Source organism: Amblyomma americanum, chromosome 3 (genome assembly GCF_052857255.1).
Source record: "Amblyomma americanum isolate KBUSLIRL-KWMA chromosome 3, ASM5285725v1, whole genome shotgun sequence".
NCBI lineage: Eukaryota > Metazoa > Arthropoda > Arachnida > Ixodida > Ixodidae > Amblyomma > Amblyomma americanum.
In genome coordinates, this window is record NC_135499.1 from 175201853 (window position 1) to 175224189 (window position 22337).

The window sequence follows — 22337 nt, forward strand, 5'->3', positions numbered from 1 at the left end:
GGACAAGGATGAGCCATATAGCTGAGAGCAGTGCTTAATTCTTTCAAAAAGAAATCAGATTTTTTTGTTTTTGTTTTTTCCAAGGAACTAGGTTACTACTCTGAGACAATATGAATGGTGAGCTATGCAGTACTGAATATGGATTCGCCATCAGAAAGCTGTGGCTCCCCATTGCACACTTCAACCAAATCAGTTGCGATTTTTCAGACATTGAAAGACTGTTTTCCAATAAGAAAGAGGAGTGGTGTGGGGAGATTGGTGTAATGGGTGGAAAAAATGTGGGAGCACTGTGCAAGAGTAACAAGCAAATGTTAAAAATGTGTTTAGGAGGTTTCTGCTTTGGCTGATTTTGCAAGGAAGTAGCATGCTGTAATACTGTTGACCATAGCCAGTCAGCCGCAGCAATGTGAAGTGTTCTGTTCACATTACTGGAGGGACCTTGGCATATATAATGTTTGTAGGTACAGTACATGGGGTGTGTATCCCCCCCCCCCCCCCCTTTTTTTTAACATATCAGCATGACAACATGAAAAATAGTGTCTTAATGGATTAAGGTGCTCAGATTCCTAATGTGGCAGTCGCTTCTGTTCTTTCATGAGCCAGGACTTTTTTTTTCTGGGTGGGTGTTACTTTTGTGTATTGTTAGCTTCTAAAAAAATTCTGGCCTTATTTGGATGACCAAGGAACGGAGTAGTGAGATCTTTTCTGCTCTTTCTCCTTTTCCTCAGCATGTTTACTGCTTTAATTGCATGTTTAACATAAGCTGCAGGCATTCGCAGTGTGTTGAATGCCTGGGAAATAGTGTTGGTGACTGGTTTCTGTCTTAATGTGTTGCTCCAGTAAGGCTTTGTTGCACATTTTTACATCGGATTGTGTCAGTGTTAGGATTGTGCATGCTTTTGGTATGAAATCAGGCATACTGTTCCTCAAAATTATGTTAAAAATGCTCAAGTGGCAGTGTGGTCAGTCCATGTGAACTCTTTATACAAGCCTCAGTGCCACAAGTTGGCACTTCAGAATCAGTGTTTTAATTATCCTGCATCTAAAATAGAGCTGCGATTATCTATGTAGTGGGCTGTTAATGCAGATTACTGTGAAATTGTTAGTCATGGCACCTCGTGCTTATAAGAAGCTCGAGTTACAGTAAGGTGCTGAATCAGCTTAGGACGTAGCTTTCATTATCTTTAACGGAGAATTAGTCAAAGCACCACTTGATAAGCCAGCGTTGACAAAGTTGTCACAGTCACTGTAAATTTGGCTTTTTTTTTGTAATGTTTGCTGAGCGTGTAGTTTATGTCACGATTTGCCGTAATCCATTTTAAAATTGGAATTTTTCTTTTCTCCTTTTTTTCCTGCGCAGTTTTAGGTAAAAAAGGGGCATTAGAAGCCTTCAGGTGTCCGAGCCCCGCATCAGTGGAGTCTCTGGACAGACGCATTCTTTTTCTCTCCCTCTCACTTGGATATCTTTATTTTTCCCACCACATTTTATTTGCAGCCATGGCATTGTGTACACCTTACCATACCTTAAAACACCTAAGCTTCTGGAAAGTTTCGAGTGGTGCTCGAGGTCTCTTGTGTGCATACTCTTGCTACAACGACTACCAAAGGTCGCGGTAGAGCTGCCAGAACAGTCAGTTCGCATAGAGAGCCATTGGCATGATGAGTGCTTTCGCAGACCTTTTTTAAAGCTGTTGTTAAATAACTGGCGCAATCTTTTGCATTTTGTTTTTGGCTTTGCTTTCTTTAATTAATGCTGGCCGGTCACTGTTTCTGGTAGAGGACTGTGTGGCCAGCGATATTGGCTTGCTTGGTATTGCTGTTAGGTTTAGCTGGTCCCAGCAAGATGTTGTCCGTCTAGGCAAAGTGTCGCTCGTGGCCGCCGCACATTGTTTTCTTTCAGTTTCTTTCCCCCTTCTCTTCCTCCCTTTTCTCCCCCTGTGCCTTTTGCCCTTTCATTCTTCCCCAGGAACTCTTTGGTGGGTGAGGGCGGGAGACAACTGGATTTGGGTTCTCTTTCAGGTGTTATTTCAACGGTAGTGCAGGACTCTCCTCATAAAATATTCATTGGGGGATTGCCGAACTATCTAAATGAAGACCAGGTATGGTGGCCATCAGTTTTGTTTTTTCTTTTCACCCACTCCCTGTGTATGTGCACATATTTGATTTGCAGTTTTCTGCTCCCATTTCAAAGCTGGGCACTAACTTTCTGGTGTCAGCCCTTGCCAACTTGTTGGCATGGATTTTTGTACATGCGTGTAGTTTACTACCAGCGTGAACAAGACTAATAAACTTGCTCTTTGCAAAGTCTTAGGTGTTTTTTTTTTTTCATTCTGTGGTTTAAGAATTTGTGCTGGCCAGAAATATTGCCCAGCTTTGTCCCCTCCAACCTCTTACATTGCTTACATGTTATTCTTCCTGAATCTGCAGTTATAGTTTCTCTCTATGCATTTTGCCTTTGTTTTATTATGTACTGTATTGATTGATGCTTAGCCAGGGCCTTCGTATTGTGTGTGGGTGTGTGAGCTCATTTGCCATTCTTAGGTTATCGAATTTTGCTTGGGGACATGAATATGTAAGTATGAGAGGCTCAACCTTGAGCACACCTTGAATCTTTTTCTTCTTGTGGCTGGGGCCTTGGCTGTTCCAGGTGTGGTCAGTATTGCTAGTAGGTTGGGTGGGTTAGCCATTACTGTGCATACTTGACTGCGTACTCATTTCAAGCCATCTTGTTTAAGGCTACCGTTTTATTCTGGTGCACCTATATTTTGTCATTGGTGTAGCAGGTTTCTGTGAAATTTGCCACATTATTTTGCAAGGCTGTTACTTCTGCTGCCCACTGGCTGGCTAGTACATACCAGGCCTGTGGACAAGGTAGATAGGAATATGGGTGGTATGCACCACAAAACTCGTATAGACTGTGCCTTGCATGTCTGGCAGTGCTCAGCTTGTGCTCACAGTGATGACTAGAGATGCACTAAAAAGTGTCTTAATGTCATTTTGTTGATTGAATATGTTGCTGAACATTTGGGGATTTATCAGTCGATTAACGAACTGTGAAGTGCTGCTTCATAGTCTTATTGTCTTTGATGTGTGACCATTTCTAATTTTGCAGTGCATGTTTGCGTTGTGTGTGTGGCCAAGCAACTTAGTTTGGCAATGCTAGTCGTGGTTGGAGAAACTCTGTACTCATTCACCTCCTTCTTTTTTTCTCTTTTTTTCCTTCCCCATTCTTTTTTGGATTCGTAGCAAAGGTTGGGAGGGTGATTACCTCTTCGTAGTTGCTAAACCAAATCTCGAGAATCGCACACAACTTGCTCTCCCCCCCGCCACTAATTGTGAGGCCCCTGGCAGGCAAGTTTAAGCTATGCTCTCGTCGGGGACGGCCTCTTGCAGGAGAAAAAGGCGACGGTGGTGGCATCATCGTTGGCAATGCTCTTGAGCAGCACTGCTGTCAGAGTTGCCAGACAGCGGATGTTGGGACTGCCGCCTTGTAGGGGATTGTCGCACGGTTTTCTCTGAACTGCACCGAACCTGCCCTCTTTTTGCACCAGGGCCCTGCATTTTAGAATGGCCATTAGGGGGGCACTTTTGACGGAGCTGATCCAATCAACTTGCAGCCTGGAGAGGAATTTAGGTGCTTAGAAAAGAAAGTGCGACAACATCTGTGGCTTTTGGGGGAGAGCACTTGCTATGCAAACAGTAGTTTTGTGAAAAAAAGTACATCATGCATATTGGAGGCACATGTGCATCCCCAGCTTTCTGCAAATTAGAGGGTGTTTTGCACCTGTTGGCTATAGTACTTTGTTGTGTACACGGATGTCTCGCTTCATATTCACTATTCATTGCTGTTTTCCGGGGCTGGAAGCATTCAGAGGGCAGGGGACGTGTATGTGTGTCCAGTAGCCTGAATGGCACATTGCCGCATTAGTAGCACTTTGTCTTGTGTCTACAATTTCTGAAATAACTGCACCGCTCTCATAACTAGCGTAAATGCCAACAAATTTTGTGTTTCGCATGTACTTTTCGCATATAGTTCTTTGGCAGACTGTGAAGCCGTAGCTAAGCACTCTTTATTGCTTTCTAGTTGCGAAGGGTATTGGGCAGCGAAGTTTAGAGTAGTGTCCTATACCTGGATGCCAGGTGGTGGCTTGAAGCGGGGCAATTAATTTTATTTTCTGGTTTTGTTTTGCTTGTGGCCTTGTTCTTTTTCCTTTCTATGGCTTTTTTGTTTATTTGCGCCCCTTCCTCCACTGTTTGACACTATTTCTTGGAAGCTGCATGCTGGAAATACAGCTGAAATCTACATTCTAATGCTATGTCAGGGATGTTAAGCACACCAGTCTCTTCACTTTTGTACTTACGCACTTGTTATTATATGTGCATTGGTCAGATGTTATTTTTATTTTTCCTGACCCCGCCCCCTTTTCCTCCATTCCTGTCTACCTTTCACTCTGCTAATGAGTTTAACAGCTGAGCGTGAATGAGCACTGGAATTGTGTGGAGAAATGTTATGCTTTTCTCTTTTTTTTCTTTTTTTTTTTTAGTTTAGCCTTTTAATAAGGGAATCAGCTTCATTTTGACCAGCCTTGCTATTGCTTCCTGAAGAAAGGAGAATTATCAGCTTCTGGAAACAGATACAAACAAATGAGAAGGGAAGCTGTTACACAAAGCCCCAGTTCATTGTGACCGGTAGCTGTTCAGTTTGCTGCTCAATGAAGTGCACTTCTGTGAAACTTCATTTTGACCGGTGCTAAGAAGTGACAGGGCAGATGAATGGGCATTAGCAGGACCTTTTAGAGATGCAGTGTCTTTCTTGGGATTATTCTTTTTCTATTGCCGATTTTCCTTTCCCTGGGAAGCATGGACATTAGTACCAAGTAACTAGCCTCGCTTCAACCCTTATTCGCAATGCTCTTAGCTGCACAGCACCCACCTGGCAATATTTTCTCTGTGCGGCTGCTCTTTGGCCCCGGCATGGTAGCTGGTTGCTCGTCAAGAAAGCACTGTCTTCAGTCTGTAACCAGGGTGGCTGGTCATCGGCAAACATTGAGGTGGTTATATTCTGTAAGATTCCAGTAAGTTTGACTGGAGGACAGCTTGAGCAATCTCTTATGCAAACAGCACAGAAGTAAATTAACATTTATGCCTATTGCCATTACCCATGTACCTAAAGGTGCACTAAAAAGGATTTTGAGTTTTTTTTATTGCGGGAACTCTATCCACATGCTCTGAGCATTCTAAGAAACTTCGAATTATTATCCTGTGTGGCCAATTTCACTATGAAGTCGCATTAAACGTCCCGGCTCCCAACTTTTTTTTTTTAACTCATCACAATGGTAAAGGAAGTCAATCAACATGGTTCCCATGGCAAAAAACACGCGTAGTGCCTTTCAACCAGTCGTGTGGCTGCTCGCCGCTCTGCCACCGGCGGATTAATATGTGGAATGATCTTCGAAATGTCTGGTTTGCTGGCCAGACGATGTTCAGCTGGAGCACATGGTTGGGCACATGACCTCTGCGGCAGCAGACGGGGAAAAAACATAGCCCACTTGGTTAGGGTTTGTTATTTGGGTGCTTTGTTCTCTGAACCTCAATATGTAGCAGTTTTATCAAACTATTACTTACGTCATGTCCAAAAAGAGTATTGAAAATTACTTTGGGTGTTTTCACGATTATAGTATTTTTATTCGCCACCACAGAGTGAAGAGCAATACCGAAAGTTGGGTGAGGCGGTGTGCATTCATAATGAAAAAAGAGCACACAAAAAGAACACGGCGATGTGCTTGTCTGCGTTGTCCTGTCTGTCCTTCGTGTTCCCTTTGCGCTATTTTTTCATCAGTGAACAGGTTGTCTCGCAAAAGCAAATCGTCTATGTGCATTTTTGTTTCAGTGGGCTTAATTTGTTGGGCTATGTTGTGGGCTCCTTAAACTGTTTATTCACGAAACAAAGAAAAAAAGTGAAAACAAATTTTTCTGTAACGCTTTACTGCACCTTTAAGACGTGGGCCTTATGTGTGCTGGGTTTTAGTGTAGGTTTTTATGCTCTTGCCAGGCGTGGATCAAAATTGCCTGCCTTTGGTGGCCTCTGTGTTGCGAAAAACGCAATCGCAAAGTTATTTAGTGATGACAGGTTCTCAGACCAGAGCAGTGCTTTCTTGCCCCAATCTCGGTGCGGCAGTGTGCATTATTCGCGGAATATTGCTCAGCACTTCGCAATGTGTGCATTTTGTTTTTCACATGTTTGCTGGCCACTTTTGCCTTCCCACAGGTGAGGGAGCTTTTGATGTCATTCGGACAGCTGCGTGCATTCAATCTTGTGAAAGACAGCGCTACTGGACTCTCCAAGGGTTACGCGTTTTGCGAGTATGTTGAGGTTTCCACAACAGACCAGGTGTGTACGCCTTTGTTGTTTCTTTTCTCTGTGCATGGTGCCTTTCTGTGATATATCTGAAGTTTGGTGGAGAATGCATGTACCCTTTGGAAAAGGCCAACCCTCTTTGGCTCCTCTTTTTCTTTTACAGGATTGCATTGACTCGTATCGTTATATTTTACATATTTGTTCTACACCGCCACAATTTTTTATCTTTGTAAAAATCTGCAGAAAACAATTCCTTATACCTTGATCTTGGCGCATGATAGCCTTAGATGCTTATATGCCATTAAACCCAACACAACACACATTTTACATATTTGTATAGGAGAGCTGCGTAATATGAAATAAATATAAATTGGAATGTCTTGCAGAGCAAACGTGCATACTTGAAGTACAGTGAAAATGTTCACTAAATTTGCATCAGTAGGATTCTTCTAACGTAGTGCAAACCAGAGTTTAGAGAGGCCTGGTGCCTGTTACTGGAATAAAACTGGTGCAGTGTGGTTGACAAGTCCCGTAAGGCAAACAGGAGTGCCCATTTATTATACTCCTCTGATTTTATGTTGAACACAAACCAACTTTTAAAGGGACTATGAAACGATGTTTGCCAAGATAAAAAAAACTAATCAAGCAATAGTCATTCTATCACTTGTCACCCCACTGGAAAAAATTTTTGAGCTAGCTTCATTAACGCCCAAGATATCGGTGATTAAAGGTGATGCTCCCCCCCCCCCTTCAAAAGTATAGAGTCCAAGGGGTTTGCTTGTGAGGCCTGCAGCATGCCTCATTATGCTCCTCAGTGACCATATCTCTCGAAAGAGAAGTGGCTTTGTGTCCTCCATCCTGCCAAGGTTTGGACTGCTTGATATGCTAGGGAGCCACGCCAAACAGCTTAGAAGCAAACCCCCTTGGGCTGTATACTTTTGGCGGGGACTGTGTGTCTTCCTATATATAAAACTGTTCAGTTATGTCGAAGCTTTTGTTATGAAGTATGATTAGATGGCTATTGCTCACAAAATTTGATATGTTTTACTTGGCCATAAAAAATAGCATAGCTATATGGCCTAGTTCTTTCTGAATTCAACATGGTACAAGATTAATTGAAATTGCACCATAAAACATAACAAAATCTTTTGTAAGGCTTGTCATGTTGGCAAAAACACGAAGTTGAAAAAAGCGCAATTGAAGTGCATGCGCCAGCCATTCAGAGGTCTTTTTAGAGGCCTCAGAAGGCTGCAAAATGCAGACGTTCCAAGAGGATTTCACAATAGTGAGTAATATCAGGTAGTAGGGAAGAGCGCCTCCTTTCAAACAAGACCAAGATGGCTGTCATGTGGGAAGTGAGGGGCACAAATTTCTGCCACATTTTGTGCCGAAATTGGCATTGCTGCGCTTCGGAGGCATCAGATATACAGTTTTAGTAGTTGGAGGTGGAATTAGAGGCGAAACTTTGTAGATAGGTACTTTAGAGTATACTGAACCACAAAATGCAGTTTTTGAAAAAGAAAAATTTTCGCTTTTTTTTTTTACTCTCTTAAGACACATGTCTCCCCTTAAACACTATGTATGTGAAAGTTAAAGGGTCCAAGGAAGCTTCGCAAAGTCTAGGGTTCCCCAAAGGATTGCCGTAGCCTTAGCTTTTGTGCGTGCTTTGAAGAGCACAATAAACTGTAGAAGAGCATAAGATTGCAGATGCTTGCATGTGCACAAAGGGAACAGGCAGAAGTGAAAGTTGAGACTGCATGATTTTGATGTGCGACCTTGAAAGTTCTTATACCTTTCTTGCTGTTACAGTAACCATGGCTCAGAACTTTTTTGGACATGTGTTACGGCTGTCACATATTGCCTGTGGTTGGAACTTTTCCAACACAGGCACTAATGATTCAGGAAATGTGGAGCGTTGGATGACGAAAAATGTAGCTGTACTGTTTTTATCTGGTTACATGTGGATATTGATGCAAGCATTGGGAAAATGCTGCATAATCACACTAGATTTGCAGCATGTTGGCCCTGTACAAAAGTGTGTTTTGTTCCCTTGCATTCCAGGCTATCATGGGACTCAATGGAATGCAGCTTGGCGACAAGAAACTAATTGTGCAAAGAGCAAGTGTTGGCGCTAAGAACAGTCAAATGAATGTGAGTTGAAGCCCAGTGTTCATGTTTTTGAAGCCCATTCTCCTGCCGGAAAAACTTCCGCTTGACCGTTCACACCCTTCTATCACATTTCTGTGCAGCAAGCCCCAGTGCAGATTCAAGTTCCTGGTCTGCAGCTGCAGGGCGGTGCAGGCCCTCCAACCGAAGTGCTCTGTTTAATGAACCTTGTGTGCCCAGAAGAGCTCAAGGATGAGGAAGAGTATGAGGACATCCTTGAAGACATCCACGAAGAGTGCAACAAGTATGGTGTCGTCAAGAGTATTGAGATTCCGCGGCCAATAGACGGTGTCGATGTGCCCGGATGTGGAAAGGTGACTTTTTATTGTGATGGCTGTACTGGCTCGCATTATGCCAAATCAAATGTGTCAAGATGAATGCCAACTTTTTAGCTGTTTTCTTACTATTGGAAAAAACTGAAATCTTGGTTTGGTATACTGAAAAAGTTCGATCAGTCGTAAATTTAAGCTTTCAGTTTATTGTGTATCAAACTGTAGCCAAAGCCATTTTTAACAGGGTAATTACAGCACACCATGAAAAAAGGAAGAAGTTTTTCATTGGCAGAAATTTGGGTGACTGCCAGAAAGAAATGAAAAATAATTGCAGTTAGTGGAGCCAGAAATTAGGAGTAAAATTTCCAGACTTAAGTTTTGGTGGTATATTGTTGCAAAACTTGGTGAAAAAAAAATATTTCTTGTCCTCTTAAAGCTGCTATCCACCAAAAGCATGTTTAAAGGGGTCGACACACCAAATTTTGAGGCTTCCTCTGTATGTAAGGTTGCCTAAGGTGAACTATTGGATGCAACAGACGCTTAAACATATAATTATAATTCAGATCCAAAGGGTCGTAAAATGCTCTTTCTTACGATAAAGACCCATCGCTAGTGCAGTAGTTGTCGACGATATCAGTCGAGCCTGGTGCAGGCGAACCTGGTGCTCCCCGTTCCCGAACACAGTCCTCTTGCCGGGCAAGTCAAACCAGGCCGGTGTCTTGTCAGTTTTGCAGATTAGACCAAGCAGGAAGAAATGTTCGGCCTCGGGTCACTCACGTAGCGCAGAAATGTGCGCTGTTTCTCTTCATTTGCTTCGGGCAACCTTAGGCATACGGTCGTGCATCACCTTAGGCTTAGGCCGTTCGATTTCATGAAATTTGTCACCCATTTCTTCGACACCTTAAACATAGTGCACGGGATGTACATCTCCTTCGCGACAGTGCGTGCCTTCGCTCCAAGGTTGTCGTAGCAAACACTAAGGCTCCTTCCTACTCCTTTGGTTGTGATCTCAAATTTCGGATGGCCTCCTCAGTAGCAGGGTATCAGTAGCAGTTCCACGAAAGGAACTGCGTGTAGCAGTGCATGCAAAGTTCTTGTGCCTTTGTTTTCTTCTTTCCTTCAGGCATTTTTCTGACACATCAAACTTCCACCTTGCCTGCGATGTTGTTTTCCAACTCTGCATAGAGGATTGCTTGTCGCTTGAATGCCACGCTGTATTGTTGTCGATGTTGCGGTGGCATCTTCGCGTCTGCCGGGTAGAGACACAGACCACATACACCACTGCTAATTACTGTTACTTCAACGAAGTGAAATGCTGAAAAGGCATCCAAAAACGCACGCAAATGCTTCTGCATGTATGTGACTGCTCACGTGGTTTAGTGTATTTACTGACGTGATTTGTGTGCTCGCTTAATTTGCATGCCGGTAATTTGTCATAGTTTATTTTTTAAAAATTGCACATTTTACACTCCCTGCTGCTCTAGACCACCAGTATGCGATGCGTGCAGGATTGAGAATAGTATTGGCTTGGCCGCGTTGCCGTGTACTTCTGGTAACCTCCAGCACTGGAGACCAAAACTATCAAACCGCTGGCTGTTCTTTTTGCCGCCAGTCAGCCGGCCTGCACACGACTATGCCATTTTATCGCCTGTTATCTCTATTTTTCTCTGACTGCTAGTTTTGAGTGTTTATTACTTTGAGCTGCGCATTCCTATTCAGATTCCTGCGCATTCAACTTCGTATCTTTAAGCACTCAGTTTTCCACCGTGCCTGATAGCTATTGCATAGTTATGCGTGCATGGGGCATGATATTACCCGCGGCACAGTCAAAACTACTTTTGACCCCGCACATAGGTCGACTTTACGAGTCCATGTATGGATCAACTCCGATTACAAGTTCACCCCCCGCCTTTGTAAGGTCATTTTTCGGGAAAAAAACGTCGACTTATAATCTGCAGTATACAGTATGTGCAGTCGGCGAGGCACCGGCGTAGATGGCTGTGCACAACCACGTAGTGAGACAACTACCTGACTAGCTGCTCGTCTGTACCTTATCCATATCGTTATTACTGCATTTCTTGTGCTCACCCTTCAACACTCATCAGCGGTACAAGTAGGCCTAGCGAGTCCGCGAGATTCCGTATGTGCAGAGTCTGTGATTGCGAAGAGCGAGTTCACAAGTTTTAGCAAATACAAATAGGCATCAGCCATAGTTTTAATAAAACAGTGACCTGAAGTGACCTGCTTACATCTTAGGATGTACATACATTTATTGGGAAGCGCTTCTGCTTAACTGCGTTACCCAGTTTGCCAACCAAATCTGCAAGTGTCTGGCAGCAGTCGTCGGCATCGCTTCTCGGAAACAGATTAAGCCATTTAAATTATTGCAAATGGGCACCGAACATACTTCTAGATAAAGCAATTTAAAATCAAGTATTGGACACGTCGAAAAAAGCAGTTACAATGAGTGAGAAATGCCGGATCGTTGCGGTGTCAACAATGTGGTGGGTGCTCACATTTATCAGTGATCCTTGCAGAGTTACCGCACTCTGCCCATGCAGAAGAGATGAGATTTTTCATCCTAAGTAGAACATAGCTTACATTTCATGCCGAACGAGCGCAATTGCTACCTGTATGCAGTTGACGTAAGCAAAAATAGTGCCAAGGTACAGTCGTCGCCATAGACGCATTCCTGGGGGAGTTGAGTTAGGTACTCGCGCGGTAAATGCCGAATCCTGTACAATTATCTCGGAAGCATTGATTTATCGAAAGCACTCACTGTTTGCTAAACAAGCAGCAGAAAAAAGCACGCAGCAAATATTGTAATCAGTAGCCATGGGACCCTGAGCAGTCTTGCAGTGTGGCTGCGTGGGCAGAGCGAAGTGAAAACAGACGGGTATTGGTCGGTAGGGACATTGAGGCATAGTGTTGCTGTAATGTGACCAGGGAATCGGCTGACTGGCAGACTGTTGGCTGCGGACCGCTGACACAAACGTCCGCCGAGCATTGGCGTGGGCGTTGTTTGGCAAAGCTAAAATGCAACGCAAAAACCGCATTGGCATGCAGGGTATGTCAACTGAGATTATCCCAAGTGAGCTGCTTGGTTTCAGAACTTGGTGTGGCCCTCGCTCACTTGGCTTTTCTCAGTATATTGTGGTGCCAGCAGAGTTTGCTGTCGTTTCAAAAGGCACTGGTATGCACAGCATGTGTACGAGAGCAGACGATGCAGCAGTTCGTATGTCACTACTTTTGGGGCCCACGTGACCGGGGTTGCTGCTCTTCTCTGGGTGTAATGTCATAGCACACCCCCAGCGCTCAGAAACCAAAACAGAAATTGCTCAAAATAAATAATGCAATAATAAATTACTTACCGTGCATATATGAATAGATGAATAGCGGAATATGTATCACGCATCCTGGGGCAATGAGCAACGTTGAAACAGAGCAGGCCTACCAAACATTTGGTGTCTCCACCCCTTTAATAGACACTCTCCCCCACCTTCTTTTTCTCTAGTTCAAGTTTGAATGTTTTTTTTTTTTCTGCTGTGTGACACTGTGTTCTTTTATTTCTGTACGCTTCCAGGCCTATGTCGAGTTCAACTCTGTCATCGACTGCCAGAAGGCGCAGCAGAGCTTGACAGGACGCAAGTTCAGCAACCGTGTGGTTGTGACATCCTACTTTGACCCAGACAAGTACCACCGCCGAGAGTTTTGAGCTAGCCACGTGGTAGCTGCCGCTTGATCTCTCAGCCGTGTCCTCTCTCCATCTATGGCCGCACTTTGTTTCAGCCGCGCCCTCCTGGGCATGTGTCTGGAGAGTGCCACACCCTCTAGCTCCTATCCATAAGTATCCATCCGAAAAATTGAATTGCAGGCCTTCCTACAATTGTGTAGATTTTAATCTGGCCTCTGTGTAAATTTGTCTAACCCCATTGCGCTATTCCTTTTTTTTTATTATTATTACCGCAGCCTGGATGTGTCGTTGGTATCCATAGCACATTTGGTCCTGTGCTTGTAACAGTGTGGATACCAATCTCCAAGTGCACAGGCATGGGCAGAAAGAGGCCTGATTTTTTTTTTTTTCCTCTTTCTCTTTCATTGTGCTCTGCCTCAGTAGTTATAGTGTGTGCTATGAGCAACCAAGGTATGCTGCTGTTGGTATGCTTACATTATACATTACATCAGCTTTGCATGCTGTTTTTCAACTACCGAAGGAAAAAGAGAGCTGAATTGTAATGAACATCACACAAAAATCTTCACTTAACTCTTAATTAGCATTCTGTTGACCCAAGCCCTCTCTCATTTCACCTGGTTTCAGTCGTGTGCTGAAATCTTTCATACCTGAGTAGCTGTGTCTTCTGCAACCAGTGATTAAAGCTTTGAAGTCTGTTTTGCAGTTTCTTTGTGAGAAAACTATCGCAGACACCACTGCAATTGTGCAAAGTGAATATGTCTCAGTTTCAACAAGCTGATGCTGTAAAGATTTTTCTAACGTGGTGAACCAGCAGTCCACTCTTCTGGCTTTGTTAAAGCAGCCACGCCAATGTAGAAGGCGCTGTTATGCAGTAATGGGTAAGCTGGCAGGAAAGCGGGTTTGTTGCTGCCCTCACCATGATGCGCTTTTTGCTTTGAGACATTTTTTTTGGCCAAGAAGAGAATGCGGGAGCGTCTTTGTCACTCTGCCAATAGTTCAGCCAGACAACGGCCACCTGACATGTTGCTTGCTACATGCTTAGCTCCAGCGATGGTGTTGCTGGTATCATCTGTAGACCATTTTGCTGAAGGCAAGCTGGAGAGGAGGAAAATGCTAACCCCACGACTGAGTATCAACAACCATTTCCGCCGTTCATTTGTTGCCAGTTTTTATGGGCTATGCAGACGCGCACTTTATGCATTGCAGAGCAATCTTTCGTCAATCTTTTGCCGTTTAAAATATTTGTACCCGTTTATCAATGTCATTCTCGGTGGGAATGTCATATGGACAGCACTTCTTGATTGCAGACTGCACAAATAATTGAAGAAATTAGAAGCGGTTCACTGAGAGCATGTGCAGAAAGCATGCAACGACAGTCCCAGTGTGGTTGCGACATTTCTGCGACATCACTTACCTGCTGACCTGAAATTAAATTGCCAGTAGAGTTTAAAAGCGAAAATTTTCATACCAGTTCTCAGCGATGTGTTCAAACCATGCGAATATGTCCAGCGCACGAAAACATTCGGTACTGATGTTGAACCTGGGATAAAAGTGCAAAGAAGCGATTTTTCTTTTATCGTGTCACACACTGTTGTTTTTGTTAGCATGAAATTACCGAGACTACGCTGTAACAGTGATGGTAAATTTAGCTCTGTTTTACGTTAGCTTTGACCTCGTTGTCAGTAGTATGATCACGGTTTCTTCACGAACGCAAACTCACTTTGTACTATAGCAACATGAGCACATATGATAACCACTAAATTTCTTGCCGCTCCTTGAGGTTATCCACTAATGTGGCGACTGCCAGCGCATGTGTGTATGACGAGCCAACTGGAGAAAATGGAATAAATGCACTAAATGTAACTAACTTTGTAGACTACACCAAATGTGACACTAGTGACTGTTCCCACAGTAGACCCAAATGCTCGTTTCTCCTCTACGTCCTTTAAATTGGAAAATTTCTGCTGCTGCTGCTGCTGCTGCTCGGCACGATCACAGGCTTCGTTTAGAACGAGATGCAAAAATGCCTGTCTACGCACTCAATACCCCATGATAGACTGGGTCAGTCATGCAGCCCAGTGCTATGTAGGTAAAAGGCACCACGTATGTTCTTGCACCGGGATGGGACGACAAACCTTGTAAGTAAACAGGGGTGGAAGTGCTGCGCCAATTGCGCCATTCTGTGCCAATTTGATCTCCTGCGCCAAGCTGCGCCTAAACGGCAATTTACTCCCACTGCAAGTATACAGAGCCAAATTTAGCCGAGTGTTAATGTCGGCTGGGCAACACTGGGTGCTCCCTACGAAACGGACGCAACCGCATTGGCATCGACAGTTGGGTTCGCTCGGTTCCATTACAGTGCTCTAGAATATGAGTAGTGGGTTCAGGGAGCGGCCAGCGGTGAGGCGACTTGTGTCGACGATACCAGATGGCGCCACCAGAGCATGGGCTGTATGAAATGCGGCGCGCCGCGCCGTGGATGCGCGCTGTGCATAGAATCGTCGGAGAAATAAGCAAGGCTCTGTCTTTTAAAACAGGTCCTACAAATAGGTGAAGCTGTACACAGATATTGTCGGCGAATAAAGAAAATTAGATGTAGTAGTAGCCAACAGCCGATAGCGCGGTGGTGCGGACGAGCGGCCCCGTTAATGCTTCGCAACGCTGATCGTGCTCTTTTGCAGGTACGGCTCCCATATTTCAACGTTAGTGCATACTAGTATTATCGCCGCCCATATGAAAGGCTGAGTACAGGGAGAGGAGCAAACATTCTATCGATCATCGGGGTTATCCAGCGGCCAACTCGAAGCTGTCGGCAAACGTGGCCGAGTGTACTCCAGCTTGAGCCATCGGAAGTGTTTTAGTAGAGGGGCGGGGCAACAAGAAATTGGAATAAAAAAAACGCTTCACTTAGAGACCGTTGTGTGTACAGCGTACTATATGTAAATGCGATAATTTTAAGTGTGGTATGCATGCCTCTGTTTTGTAAAAAGGAAAGAAACGCCGACCAAAGGTTGTTGTTAAAAAAGAAGACGTTCTGGCTTCCCTATGGAAGCCTTGATAACTCTGATCAAGGCTTCCGTAGTGAAGCCGAAACGTCTTTTTTTCTAACAACCTTTGGTCGGCGTTCCTTTCCTTTTTACATGAATCTTCTACCTGACCGGACGAGTTTTCGTCGAACTTTAGATTTCATGCCCCTGTTTTAATTGTTGTTTTGATGCATGCATTTTTTTCATCAAAACGAAGGGTCAAGCCGCCGATGTATAAACGCTGATGAATGCAAGACAAGATAAAATAACTTTTATAAAACAAAGCACTCCTTTATTGCAGCGCTCCAACTATGCACAGTGTGAGACATATTCTTGAATTTCTCAAAGGAATGCCGTGTTTTCTTGTTTGCACAGTACATTTAGCCGCGCGACTATGAGCACTTGCCCATGAAGCTTCTTTTTCCTGCGAGCTTCTCGCGACTCATTGATTGATTGCTTCGGTCACTTCCATAGGCTTAGAAGCATTTTTCTCTTGCATCTTGCAGAGCTCATCTTTCAGGTCACTCATTCGTGATGATAGCCTCCGGTTCTTTTGTCGCACTGAACGCAGTCTTTCTAATTGACCGCTTTACCCTTGAACACCGCGTCAGTAAGGCCTTTCTGAGGTAGCGGCAGGATACGCATGCCTGTCCTGCGAAGTAGAACAAAACAGAGGAAAAATAACTGACCACAACGTCGGCTCTAATCGTACATGCATTAATGTACATTGTGAAGTTCGAAGCAAAATTGAAATAATTAATTTGAAAGAAATCTGCACACCTTCAGATGGCTCCTTTCCGGCGCATCGTTTACTGAAGTATGTGCCGTCGTGTAGGGTCAACTGCGCTTGAAGTCCTTTGGTAAGGCTGTTTTTCGGCATGCTGCTAACGCAGAGTGCTCCTTTACATAGGCGGTATAGGTCGACACTCCGAAGCAGTCTGTTTCCTTCCTCACGGCTGGCAATGCGCCCCGTTTCTACTAAGTGGCTGCAAAGGAGTGCACTATATGCGGCGCCGGGCCCATCATCGCGTGAAAGCATCACCACCCTCTCTGACTCCACGCATTGATTTTCGCCCATCCTTAGCTTGCAGTACACAGTACCACTGTAATCAGGTATGCGATGGCAGCTCCAGTATTCTGACGCAACATCCAGCTTAGAAAAATCGTCCGGCACAGATGCTTCGTCAACTTCACAAGGGTCTTGGTCGTTCGCCAACACGCTACTCTCAGTGTCAATGCCCGGACACCTCGATTCCTGTTAACGTCGGAAGCATTACTTTGTGGTCTTTTCGCTTCATTAGGATATGTACTTGTGCTTTTCCTCTTTCTAGGTGGTCTCTGTAGCGGTGTTTTCTTTGACAGATAGCTCGGCGCGTTCGGCAGCAAAGTTGGCACCGCATCGGGTAAAAGTTCCGGCTTTCCACGCGGGATGCGGACTTCTTTGCCGTCAATGATGTGTATAAAGTCCATCACAATGTATGATGGCTCGAAATGTAGGCCACACACACAGCAGGTTTCGTCCAAAACCTTATCTTTTCGATGAAGGTTGCGTTCCCACTGCTTCCGTCGGTTCTCATCCTTTGGCACAGCGAAGAGCGACGGCTGATCGCCTTTCGTCCACTGGTATCCCGTTTTGCACCCGGGAGCAAAACAATGCCGTTGACGCCGACGATTCGGCATGACCGTAGTCTTAACGCCGCGAACTCACAAAGAGGAAAAATGCACCGCACAAAAAGCAACTAAAGCTGCAGGCAGCTTGGCGGGACTGCTAGCCGCGCGCGCGGGCGCGCCGAGCCTACAGCCCACGCTACAACAACGCCACCGCTTACATCCGGGACCTGTCGACACTCGCCGCCTCACCGCATCGCATGGAGCGCGCCGACTCCTGAACCCACTACCCATATTCTAGAGCACTGTAGTTCCATGGAGGGAGGAAAATTTTTCCTCTAAGCTCAGTTCGCTGGTGTCCCTGCACGTGGCGGCCGGCACGGCAGTCACGAGAGGCTTGCACAAGCATGAGTAAAAGTAAGTACTTTTAACTATTATCTGGTAATATAGTTTGAGTGTGGGCGGTATTGTGAACTTACCTCACTTAGCAAGCTGTATTTATTGTGCGGACAACGAGACGTTCACTCGCATCATTTGTGCGCTTTTTTCAGTAATTTAGAACTCCAGAAAGAGATGCGGAGATTTCGCGATCCCCGCGGGATGGTATGATGCCGCGTTCGCAGCTCTAAGCAATAAGCGCGCAACGATACAATCGCAGAGCCAGCAGTCCGGAGCCAGTGGAAATAAACGGCGTCCTGGCGATAGGCCCGGCTGACTAGCGGCAAACCGAACTACCAGAGGTTCGGTTGTTTTGGATTCCGGACACCTTGTATTGGAACGCAACCGCCAGCGCGAGTGGGCTGGGTAAACAGCGCGCGAATAGAATTTTCTTTACCGGAACTAATTTAACAAACGAATTACGAACTTCTTACACGTGGAGCTGCTAAGGGATGGGCACCGGGCTTACTACCCGTCGTGCTCGCATTTAGCACGCAGCAGTGATGACATTGCTTTGGCTTGGCCTGGCCAGCTGCGTGGTTACATCTTCACAGCGGCGCGGCCGGCGACCCCACGCTGCTCTCACCTTTCACAGCCGCACACGGCAAAGCGTTCGCTCCGATCTTCCACTGCGTGCACCCGCGTGCACTCTGTTGCATTTTTTTCATATATGCTTGTGTAATAAATTCCGGGTGCGCATTTTCGCGAGGGCGCAAATTATGCGAGTGAATAGGGTAAGTTAGGCCCCTCCTTGGTCCTGACACAGTATATTCGAGATTCTGCTGCACTCTTTTGGTGGTTTGGTTGTGGCTATTAAAAAGTTATGCAGAACTGAAAGGCTTTAAAGTTTACCAAGCAAGTCCTGTCGCTCGAATTCTCGGCGCAGTGTTATGTGACAATCGGGCGAACAGTGCAGGTCCTTTTTCTTTATAGTTCTCACTGGAATAATGCAATTAAGTGGATTGAGTGGGACAAATTTTGGTATCAAACCTATTTGTATACTTGTTTCTGTGCTGAGCGAACTGACACTTGTTGCTGGTTTTGTTTGAAGACAGTTTTTGATTCGTGGCTTTTTTTTTCTTTTGTCTAGAGCGGTGCACTAAGCTAAACACCGATGTGTTAAGGAAAAAGGACTCCAATGGAGATTTAATATCACTCTGGTGTCGACCAACTTCTAAGGACAGCGATGCCTTTTGTACGCTTTGCTGCACCACTGTGCATTGCGGGCAACATGGCACTGCAGCGGTATACCGCCATGCGAGCTCTCAGAAGCACATCGCACAAGCGAAAAGAAATCACAATGCAGAAGGTGTTCTTACCAAGAGTTCAAAGGTTCAAAGCACTCTGGACCAACACAGTGCGACTGCAACGTAACTTCAAGAGGTCACAAGAGCAGAAACTCTTTTTGCCCTCTCCGTGGTAGCAAACAACATCCCCTACACATATGGAGACGCAGCAGCAGCGACATACCGTCACATGTTTCCGGATTCAGAAACAGCGAAAGGCTTCCAGTGTGGACGCAAGAAACTTTCGTACATTATTTCTGATGGCCTGGGGCCATATTTCAAGGCAAAAGTAATCCAAGAGCTTGACATGCCCGACACATTCTATACCATCATGATTGATGAGTCCCCAATCCCTGAGGCCAAGGTGCAGCAGCTGGACGTGCTTGTCCGCTACTACTCTACCAGCACTGAGAATGTTGTGGTGGAGCATCTCCAGTCCTTCCATTTGGGCCATGCGACCGCTGATTAGCTGTTTTCCTGCATTGAGGATGCCCTCAGTGACGTTCGCAAGAAGAACATGGTATGTTTTTACAGTGATGGCCCTAACGTAATGAAAAGCCTTAAGCGAAGGCTAAAGAAGGAAGTGAGCCCAGACATGGTTGACATCGGTGAATGCGGCCTCCACAAAGTTCACAACGCTTTTGCTGCTGGGCTGGATATAATCTGTGCAGAAGTGGAGTCTCTTGCAACTGATGTCCACTACTACTTCAAGTTTGCCACAAGGCACGCGGACATGAAGGAGCTGCTGAGTGATCTAGGACTGCCCCAACTAGAGTTTTTGCGGCACGTTAACAGCAGATGGCTGACACTGCTTCCTAGTGTCGAGCGGATACTAAAGTCATTTGATGCCCTCAAGGCATTCTTCTCCAAATCTGGACAGCCAAGGTGCTCATCTATGAGGCACGGTCGTCTGTCATCTGCGTTTTGTGACAAAACACTGCGAGCAAAGTTATTTTTCCTTCAAAACGCTGCTCAGATATTTGACAGATTTCAAACGCTCTTCCAAAGCAAGGACCCTCTCCTGCATGTTTTCTATGATGAGATGTTGGTTCTCGTGAAACAGGTCCTTGGGAGGTTTCTGCGCCAAGAGTCATTTGCAGGTGCTACTGGCTCACAACTGAAAGAACTTGATGTAGAGTCCTCTGAAAATTGGAAGGCAAAACCTGAAATTGGCCTCGACACGGAGCAGTCAATGAAACTGTGGAATCCTACTGAGAAGAAGGCATTTTACATCAAGGCAAGAGCCTTTTACATAGCTTGTGCAAAGTACCTGATCACGAGGCTGCCACTGGACAACAAGCTGTTGTTTTATTTAAGGTTTTTAAACCCAGACACAAAAGGGAATTCTTTCACATCGTCACTGCGCTATGTGGCTAACGCACTGCCTCAGGTCATTCCACCCTGCGATGTGTCATCCCTCACTGATGAGTGGAATTCGCTTATGTGCGAAACCAGTGACTGGGAACTGTCTCCTAATGTGGTCACCCATTGGTCAAGTGTGTTTGCATTACAGACACCTGCTGGTCAGGCTAAGTATCCAAGGATTACTAAGCTTGTCAAAGCAGCCCTTTCATTACCTCACGGAAATGCCGATTGTGAACGAGGATTTAGTGAGAACAAACAAGCACTCCACCATCGAAGTACTTTGTCCATAACAAGCATTTCCAGCCTTCGTCAAACCAAGGCGTTCATGAAGCGGTACAGTGGAGATGCTACAAAGGTGTCTTTGACCAGGGACATTCTCAGGAATGTCGAAAGACAGCAACGTCCCAGAAGCGAAAGCATGAGGAGGAGGAGCCAACAGAAGTATGTGAGCGAAAGAAGCTGATGGACGAGAAGTCTAGCCTCCAGCAGCGACTGTCATCTCTCAAAGCTCTACTTGCAAGTGCACAAGAGCTTATAAGCAAAGGTGTGGCTGACAGGGACATGGACAAAGTAGAGAGTGGCAATATTTTGCTGTGTGATGTGAACTCTAAACTGCCTTCTTTGATAGAACGAATCAAAACGGTTGACTCAGCTCTTCAGTCTATGAAGGCCAACTGAATCTTCATGTGATGTTTTTGTGCAAACCCCATTACAGAGATCTCTTCATGTTCCTAATGTTAATTGGCAAGGTCTTTGCCTTTTATATGGCAGTAGCTAGTTCTAGTCCACTTTGCTTCTCCAGTCTATGAAGGCCAACTGAATCTTCGTTATGTGATGTTTTTGTGCAAACCGATTACAGAGCTCTTTTCATGTTTCTAATGTTAATCGGCAAGGTCTTTGCATTTTATATGGCAGTAGCTAGTTCTAGTCCACTTTGCTTCTAGTCATTATATTTGCTGCAAGCCAGTTACCACCTTTGATGCAATTTTTACTTGCTTTCTCTTATACATTCAGTAGTAAACTAGTCTGAAATAGTTAACCTTAATTGTCACAGCTAATTATTGTCATTGTCATATATGGGGTGGTTTTGCACTGAAGTGCTCTGGGTTTGTTGACACAAATAAAACTGTCGCCATTATGTTGTTGTTTTCTCTTTTTCTGAACTGAAATTAATAACATCTAATGTACTGCTGCTACTGTTTGTTGTAGCTGCCACATGTCTATTTTTTTTTCATGAACTGTAGCAAATATCTTTAGAACAATTGCAGTCCTTTTCATGAATTCTGGCCTGTGGGATCCGTGATCAATATTTATGCAATTTTTGGTCCAGTTGCAAACAAAATTGCTCTCAGTCGCATTTAAATGTCGCCATTCTGCTCCAAAGTGCTCCAAAATAGCCTAAAAATTGCTCCAAACTTGCTCCAAAATGGGACTTTTGCTGCTCCAAAGCTGCTCCAAAATAAGACTTTTGCTGCTCCCATGCCTGCTCCAAAAAGTTGGAGCCTGCTTCCACCCCTGAGTAAAGGTAAACAATGCGCATGTGACGTAACCTGCCTAACCGCAAATTTTTTCATGCGATATGACTGTAGCCCACTGAAGTGATGGCAAACACCGGCAGCATTCGAGCGTGTGCCTTCCACTGACAGCGCCCCTGGGCGTTGGGCGCTGGTTCTGAGACAGTGTTAGGGTGGAAGGAGGGCACCAGCTGTCTCCAACCGGCGAAAACACTCCGTGCAGCATTGTTTCGGACACAGCGCACTGTGGCTCTAATGTTTGTGTAGGCCACGCACTGAAGCATTCGTGTTAGGCGTACTGTTGGCGGTACTGCAATGATCAGTACACCTACATCGTGCGATGAGTAGCTCCGCATGTGGTTCATTCTAGTCGCAGTTGCAATTTCAGTTAAAATTCTTAACTAGAAAAATGTGCGCCACAAAAGAGGGCGAAGCCCCGCCCTTCGACTTCGCACTGGTCGCTATACTGCTGTTTGCAGCACTGACATCGTGTTCGGATGATATAGTTTGCTGGCTTGTTTATGCAAAACCAGCCGTATTCTCAGTTCAGGGACACTAAAACGTCACACTGTATGGGATAGTGCAGCTGCCGCTTCACTATCGCCGTACG

General features: G+C 45.1%; 1 protein-coding gene and 1 pseudogene across 1 annotated transcript in view; both read left to right on the forward strand.

Moving 5' to 3' along the window:
• U2af50 (U2 small nuclear riboprotein auxiliary factor 50) overlaps positions 1–13187 on the forward strand; it is a 41741-nt gene extending 28554 nt beyond the window's left edge. Inside the window, exons 7-11 of the mRNA XM_077658865.1 lie at positions 2020–2099; positions 6269–6391; positions 8420–8509; positions 8608–8838; positions 12380–13187. Of these exons, the coding sequence (XP_077514991.1) occupies positions 2020–2099; positions 6269–6391; positions 8420–8509; positions 8608–8838; positions 12380–12511 (656 nt within the window). The 3' untranslated portion in view covers positions 12512–13187. The remainder of the gene's footprint in view (positions 1–2019; positions 2100–6268; positions 6392–8419; positions 8510–8607; positions 8839–12379) is intronic.
• A 5820-nt stretch (positions 13188–19007) lies between these two features.
• LOC144125474 (uncharacterized) lies at positions 19008–21738 on the forward strand (annotated as a pseudogene).
• Positions 21739–22337: the final 599 nt, after the last annotated feature.